The following is an 8,482-nucleotide window of genomic DNA, read 5'->3' on the forward strand; positions in this document are numbered from 1 at the left end:
CTTTGGCTGTGATATAGGACCAAAGATCAGTGTGTAGCCCTGCCACCCTGCGCTCTTATTGAAGTCAGTGAAGTCAACAATGCAACTCGCAAGCTGCTGCTACCGCAACCTGCAGCTTGCAAAAAATCCACTGAGGTTGCATTTTTTGTGATCCACAGATCGTGATTGCAGCAACTTGCAAGTTATATTGCTACGCATTGACTTCAATGAGAGTGTTAGGTCACGGAGCTACACAGCGAGCTTTGGTCATATGACCTGTGTCACATCCTGAGTTACTGTGTAGCCCCAGCCTTATTTTCCTTCGCTAATACTATACTGTTAGTGGACCTTTTAAAATCACATCCAAGGCATTTCTCACTAGGATCTTGTCTATACAACTTGATTTGGTATGTGAGGCTTTCTGCTTAGTATACCCAATGTGAATCAAAATATTCTTTTGTAATTATATGATAAAGCTATGATATGTTATAAAAATATATTTTATTACAATAAATATCAGAAAATATACATTTTTTTCCTTCTATTCACATATCGTCTCATTCGCTCTGTCCTCAGACTCTATATGACTCTTTACTTTCACAACTGGTCTATGTTCCCTGCCTTATAGATGCAGTTAGATATTCCCCTTTCTTCCAGCTTGGTTTCCCTGTTTGTCTTGTTTCTCTTTCTTCTGCAAAGAAAGTAGCCTAGAATAATCAATAATCCTGCTACTGCTGCCAGCCCTATCCCAATTCCTATATACAGTGACTGCATGGTGGTATGAACAGTCCGGCAGGGACCTGGCTTACTACCGGCCGGTCCATCTTGTTCCTTATCCACTTGACTTTCTCCTGCCTTATTAAATGCTACCACACACACAGTATAGTAAGAACCGGGATTAAGATTGTCAAAGGTATATGAGCGAAAAGAGGCATTTAGCTCTGGTCCATTTTCTAATGAACCCCCTGGTTCTCCATACAACACTTTGTAACCATATACAGTAGATGAAGGGGAACACCAGTTTACAGTCATTTTTGTATCACCAAGGAGGACTTCTTTAAGGACTGGAGATTCTGGTTTAATTTCTGGACCATCAATTCCTGGGCATAGACAATTGCCACCTGCACGTCTCTGGATCTCCTCACATGTGGATGCCAGATGCTCACACCTATTGTACTGGCAGGGAAGTTGAAGAACAGGTGAGGCATTAGGGACTGTCGACACTTTATCATCTTCATCATCATAATCCTCATCTGACCCTCCAATGATGTACTCAATCCTGTTTGCAGTGCTTCGTTGCCTTTGTGTGGTCCGCTGAGTCACGGATGTTTGGTTTAGGTCCAAGAAAGGGGCAGCAGTGGTGGAAGAGGTGCCGTTGCTGTCTTCTTGTACGGAGCCTGTTGTAAAAGCTAAGAAAGGCAGAAGTAGCAACAGGAGAGGAGGTGCCATCTAAAGGCAGAAAGTGACGAGAAAGCAAATAAAAAGGGGACAGAACAGGGAGAAAAGAGTGCAATGAGAGCAGAAAGAGATGGTAGATATGATTATTATTGTATTTTTGTTTTATGTTATTCTTATTATCGGTACATAACAGTGAATACCCGGCTGTGCTCTCGTTTGGATACATATATTGCCCACACAGGGATCATGAATCATTATCTTTGGCACATTCTGTTAGGAATCTATTCTCCATTTCCTTACATACACCCCTCACTGTGCCTTTCCTTTTTTGGAACAGCTACATTCACTGGAATTTTGTTATATAACGTCGCAGCACAAAAGGGGGGTTCTAAGTAAAGTCATTGCTGACAGCTCATTTACTAAATATATTACATATGTTAGGAGCAACCACAAGTACAAGAATAAGTATACTGGCTGAAAATAGAAAATATCTTGTAGATTAATCACTGAATCTGTCTCTTCTGTCACATGGGTAAAAGCTAAGGACCATACACATTCCAAGGACCTGAACTGTAGTCTATATCATAGAATGGTAGAGTTGGAATGGACCTCCAGGGTCATCGGGTCCAACCCCCTGCTCAGTGCAGGATCACTAAATCATCACACACAGATATTTGTCCAGCCTCTGTTTGAAGACTTCCATTGAAGGAGAACTCACCACCTCCCGTGGTAACCTGTCCCACTCATTGATCACCATCACGGTCAGAAAGTTTTTTATACTATGGTCCATACTACTAAGCAGTAGGCCCTCAGTGTGATGCGATATGATGCTTCTATAAAAGCAAAGCTTCTGGGGGAGAAAACCTCGACAATTCTGAATGTACTGGAATTTGACCATTTTTTCCTCGTTGACTCCATATGAGTACGTGCCAATATCAGTCCATACGGACTATTCTACCCATAAGTGCAACATAAATCCACAATTTGGCTGTGTGCATGGGCCCATAGAGGGTTGTCTCGAAATGTTACTAACTCACAGGCAAATATGAAGAGTAAGGCCGGCTTCACACAAGCGTATGCATATTTGCACGCACATAAGCATAGCATTTTTGCAGAACGAACAATTTCTTTTGCGCATGCATTGATGTAGGTTACTGTACTTTTTGCACCCGCAAAGCATGTTTATTTGCACGTTTGGTGCGCAAATACGCGGAAAAGTAGAGCATGTCCTTTTTTTTTTTTTTGGCACAACCGAATTGCACGTAAAAAATACAGAATTGTGAATGAATCCATTGGAATCAATGCATTATATTATCTGCGTATTGCGTCCGCAAATACGCCCATATGAAGCCGGCCTTGGGGCTCATTCAGACTGCCATAATATTGGTTTGTGTGCTGTCCATGCATTCCATGGACAGCATGTGGAGCCCTAATAGCTTATGAGGCAAATCGTACATGTGTATAACCCCATTCAAAAGAATGGGGTTCATATTCATGCAAGATTTGTGCGTCTCGCAACGCAGAGATCTCGCACGATTTTCTTGCCCGTCTGAAGCAGGCCTTAGGGAGAAGGTAACGTAGCTTAACATAACTGGAAAGATGTGCATTTCAGGATTCTGTGGAACAACATGGAAGTTCTTATCCTTAGGTGATTATCCTAGTTTTGTGTCAATAGGAGATGAAATAGTATGTCCACAGGTATCACTAGCGGATACAACTTGTCCTGCAAAAAGAACAAGCCCTCATCGATGGAAAAAATAAAAAATGTATCACTTTTTGAAAGCATTGATGAGTAAACAAAACCGAAAAACTATGTCCTTCAGGGCTTAAAGGTGCTCATACTCACTTTAAGTTTATGAAAGTGGACAATTTCAACCAAAACGTGTGACACTTAACAACAAACGATTGTTTTAGGCAACGGACGACAAACCATCATTGTGTGGATTGAAGCTGACCACGTTCGAAGTTTGCATTTAGTAGTTGAAAGATCTTTCTTCCAGGAACTTTTCCTTTAAAGATCGTTCATCCTTCACCCAATGTACGTCCAGTTGAATGGTTGTAACGTCCAATATGGATGTGTATGGCTATTTCGGAGATACTTGAGAAACAATGACTTAACATTAGATGATGTACTACATCTAACCCTACTTAGTAGCAACAGGTAGAGTTGACCCATGCGTCCAAATAACAGCACTTGTAATACACCTTGTGGGACTGTAGCTACTGTGGAAACATAATTCCTAGCCTCAGGCTATCAAAATACGCTGGAAGTTGGTAGGTAGAGAGCTTCACAGTGCAACGTCTTAGCAGTGGAACTCAGTTTTCTATTCATATGTTTCTTCTATTTAATCATGTGCTATAGAGGGTATTAGGCTTGCGTTTTATATAGGATTTGGGGCACCGTCTTACTTACCTTTCAACGCAAAACAGCTTCTCCTGAGGATGTCGTCCCTTGTGCTGTATACTCCAGCTGTATGTGTTCTTCAGGAATCCTGTAGGTGTCTTTATATTAACACGAGTTGTGATGTCATCGGGGAATGCGGGTCCTGAATCACAGGCTGAGTATGTGGGAGTGGAGAGTGACTGGAAGGTGATTAGGATGAACGTGCCAGGAGAGAAAACCGGAAACAAAGTGTATAATCCAGCACCCATCCCTCCAGCTCTGCTAATGCGCATATAAAGTAATAGGAGCTTGCAGAGTGTTCAGGGTGTGTTCTATGCTGCTCATTCCCTTAGGCTAGCAGTAAATAACATGCGAGTCCATAACGACGGTGCAAGCAATCTTTTATCATCTAAAGGTACTTTTACACGTAGCGAAAGCCGTTCAACGGGGCAACCGATGACACAAAGATAATTTTATTTTTTTAATAGAATCTTTCAGTTTACTGTATACATATATGAAAACAATTTAACGATCACTATTGAAACCAAACGATTAGTTAATGAGCCAACGATGACTTTCATACTTGCATGAAATGAACGATAAGCAAACAAATTATCATTCAATTGTTGGCTGTATTGACAATGAACGAGTATTGTCGCATAATCCAATCATTTCATGTAAAAGCACCTTGTGCTAACTCATGCTACCAGTGTGTAGATAGAAGAAAGGGGACACCCTAGGGCTAAAATCGTAATAGTGTCTCCTCTGCTGTCCCTATTTCAAACCACCTATTGAAGTAGGAGAGGCCCAATGCTTACCACCCTTTTCCGTAAGAAACGGGTGATAGATGCAAGAAGAGGATGAAGTTCCCCAGTCCCACAAAAACTACAAAGGCATCTTCTACAGGAGGTACATTGTTGCTATCATTCTCTTTCATCATGGTTGACCATGCTGGGATACTGCAAGGTTTGGCTTTTCTTGAGAAACCATGCGACATCAGGCTGTGGGTTCGGTATTCTGGTTCAGCGCCACTAGCATAAATGAGATGAACTGCAAATACCACGGGAATGTTTCAACTATCTCTTAGGACTCCTTCGCACTGGCAAACGTTGTATCGGGCCATGATTCACAGCTTGATATCGCGCTCCTCACCTTGAGAAAGCCCAGTGGATGCGAGGCGTTTTCATGTGAATACAGTCTTGAATCACTTCGGGGATGCAGGGAAACAGTCGCGGCAGAGGATTGCGGAGCTCTGCCATTACTTTCAATTATTGAAAACAAGGGGAGATCGGGTAGCTTGATAGAACATGCTGTGATTTGTTTCCCGCATTGCATCGTGCTGGCATGTAGAAAAGAATCACTAATGTGAATTAACCCATTCAAAAGAATGGAGTTCGTATTTGTGCAAGATGTGTGTCTCGCAACGTACAAATCTCACGCGATTTTCATGGCAGGGTGAAGGCAGCCTTAGGTTAACTTCACATGTACGAGAGCAATATTGGGTTGTGAATCACATCCCACTGTCTCCCTCGCCATCCATGAGAAAGCCCGTGGATGTGAGGCGAATTCGTATGAAAACAGCCTCGCATCACTTCGGGGATGCAGGGAATCTCCCGCCATGGCTTTCAGAGCCACGGCAGAGGATCGCAGAGTTCTTCCATTGAAAACAATGGCCTCCTCTGTGGCCTTTTGTGCGCAAATACGCACTGATCTAGAGCATGCTGCGTTTTTTTTTCACGCCCACAAAAAAGAACAGTGAGAATGAACCCATTGAAAACAATGGGTTCTATTCTCTGCGTATTGCATGCACAGATTTGTGCAAACAATTCTGGGATGTATTAAGAGAAGCATAGAGTCTAAATCACGTGAGGTAATTATCCCCCTCTACTCTTCCTTAGGGCTAATGCCCACGGCCAGACTTCTGCCATGTTTTACGCGGCAGAAATCCACGGTGTTGCCCCACAGCTATTAGGTTCTATTGAACCTAATAACTCAATGTTCACACTGGAATTCCACAGCGCGAAAGAAAACGTGGCATGTCCTATTTGCCGCGGGAGTACGCGCGGCCGGCTTCCATTGAAGTCAATAGACGCAGGCCCTTACACTATAGCACAGTGGCAGTATCGTGTGCATACACATCCCCACCTTCCGAGTTATCTGACACTGCCGACACATCACGCACTATTCTGCACATGCGCCGGCTCTCCATGCAGGACACGTAAGGCGGATCCGGAGTGGTAAGTATAGGGGTTTTGGGGGCACCGTGGTGGACTCTGCCAGCGTAACTTTGCAGTCACAGCCGCGGGCATGTGGCCTTAGACCTCATCTGTCCAGTTCTGGTCATCCCACTTTAAAAAAAAGACAAATACAAACTGGAGCAAGTTCAGAGAAGAGTTACCAAGATGGTGAGCGGTCTGCAAATCATGTCCTATGAGGAACGGTTAAAGGATCTGGGAATGTTTAGCTTGCAAAAAAGAAGGCTGAGAGGAGACTTAATAGCGGTCTACAAATATCTGAAGGGCTGTCACAGTGCAGAGGGATCAGCCTTATTCTCATTTGTACATGGAAAGACTAAAAGCAATGGGACGAAACTGAAAGGGAGGAGACAAATTAGATATTAGAAAAACGTTCTGACAGTGAGAGTGATCAATGAGTGGAACAGGTTACCACGGGAGGTAGCGAGTTCTCCTTCAATAGAAGTGTTCAAACAGCGGTTGAACAGACATCTGTCTAGGGTGATTTAGTGGATCCTGCACTGAGCAGGGGGTTGTACACGATGACTCTGGAGGTCTCTTCTAACTCTACCAATCTATGATTTTGCACACGCAAATACGCCCATGTTAAGAAGCCCTAAATGAATACGGTATGTAAATTGGCATAAGTGGGAGCTTTGTACATATACTCAATAGACCTATGAATATATTTTAGGATATACAGATTCTATACAGCATGTGATCATGACACACAGGGGCATGTGGAGCTGCAAGTAGCTTTAGCATTGTGCTCAGTATGCCTCCATTTGTCAAGTATCATACGCCAACCTTCTCACCAAGTGCGGGCATGTTACGCTTACTGCTGTGTCATTTCCAGCAAATTAGGCAAATAAACTCAAAAACTCCAGCTAAAACAGGTAAAGGTTTACACAGTTCTAAGCCTCAGCTTGTTCCCTCATGACTGAAGGGTTTTCACAGCTCTCTGCACCACCCAATGTGAGAGATCACATTACTAATGTTTTATTTACTACGACAACAGGCAGTCCTTTCTTGCAGCGCTGCATTCAGGTACTACCAAAGTTGTAGAATATCGAGTTGTAAAGGAACACGCCAGACAAAACATACAGAGTGTTGTAATTAGTGCAAGGCCTAACACACCTTGAAAAGACTTGTGATTGCAGTTAAAACAGACTTTTATATTCTGCCACCAAGTATGCAAAGCGACCATGCTCAAGTCATGGAGGCAGGCTGACTGAGCACTGAGTCACACATCCTGCCATTCTGCACTCCCCTTCCACAGCTCCACTGCCACCCCTTGCTGCTAATGTCTGAGCAAGCAGCAGTAACATCCAGTGATTACCTTTACCCCAGCTAGAATGCGCATTGACAGTATTTAGGGAGGGGCAGTCTGCACAGGCTCAGCGTTCCTGCACTCACCCAAAATGCTCATGTATATGACCCCAGGCTAATTTCACAGGGACAAATATAAAGTTGTGCCCGAGATTCTCAGGTGCAACTCTGATTGAACAACACATGGACATCCCATCTGTGTGCTGTTCGATGCACAGGAGACAGCACACTGACATGCGCTATTCTAGTCTAAATAGGGCAAGAATAGGACATGCTGATTTTTTTTTTTCCCCCCTTCACTTGGGCTAGTCATCCGAGTAAAGAAAGCCCTTGTGCATACACCTATTCAAACGGATGGCTGCTATTTCTATCCAATTTACATCAAAAACCAAGTTCAGTCAGCACTTCCTACAAACACATGGTGGGTGCTTATTTACATCTACAGAAGGCTCCATCCACACGGGGCAGTGCGGTTGCAGTTAAAACCACACCTAAGAGTGATTTGTTAAACTTCTGTGTTTTGCCAGAGTTCTAGTAAAATGTGGCAAAAACCACTCAGTTTTAAAAATGCACTTTTTGGTGCGGTTTTCATTGCAACCGAACTGCCCTGTGTGAATGGAGCCTTAGGTTGCATTACTGCAGCAGATGGGCACAAACTGATGGAAGGGTGCACTGAGAACACCACATTTTTGAACATCACTTTCAGCCGCAGCGAAGGATCAGCAAGTGTTTCCTATTGTTTGCAGTTCCATTGAGAACAAAGGGCGACACGCTCTGAGGCATGCAAAAAGTTAGAACATGCCACGATTTGTTCAAAAGAAGGAGGTCCATATTAGTGTGAGATTTGTGCATCTCGACACACAAATGTCGAGGGATTTTCTCGGATATGTGAAAGCGGCCTAAGAGGGAATGGGGATCTTGTCATCCATCCAAACTTAGATAAAACTGTAAGGAAAGAGCACAGACTGCGAGCCTCAATGGGGCACAAGTGATGTACAGCGTTGCAGAATATGTATGCTCTATAAATGAGCCAGATAAAAAAAGTGTGGTTTTAAGAGTCATACTGCAGATTCTCTCCCCATCCCCCCCTCAAAATTTGTCATGGGGTAAAGCATCACAAACCAGATAGGTGTATCACATAATCGACACAAAAGCAAAA

General features: G+C 43.4%; 1 protein-coding gene across 1 annotated transcript; it reads right to left on the minus strand.

Moving 5' to 3' along the window:
• Positions 1 to 463: 463 nt before the first annotated feature.
• On the minus strand, positions 464 to 3,999 carry LOC136582070 (LRRN4 C-terminal-like protein). The gene is made up of 2 exons (XM_066582843.1): positions 3,791 to 3,999; positions 464 to 1,428 (listed from the first exon to the last, which is right to left on the minus strand). Exon 2 carries the CDS (start codon positions 1,426 to 1,428, stop codon positions 577 to 579), a length of 852 nt encoding a protein of 283 aa, XP_066438940.1. The 5' UTR covers positions 3,791 to 3,999; the 3' UTR covers positions 464 to 576.
• Positions 4,000 to 8,482: the final 4,483 nt, after the last annotated feature.

This window comes from Eleutherodactylus coqui, chromosome 11 (genome assembly GCF_035609145.1).
Source record: "Eleutherodactylus coqui strain aEleCoq1 chromosome 11, aEleCoq1.hap1, whole genome shotgun sequence".
NCBI lineage: Eukaryota > Metazoa > Chordata > Amphibia > Anura > Eleutherodactylidae > Eleutherodactylus > Eleutherodactylus coqui.

Excerpts from the sequence above, each read along its gene's own strand:
- LOC136582070 (XM_066582843.1), bottom strand. The coding sequence starts at position 1,428 with ATGGCACCTCCTCTCCTGTTGCTACTTCTGCCTTTCTTAGCTTTTACA.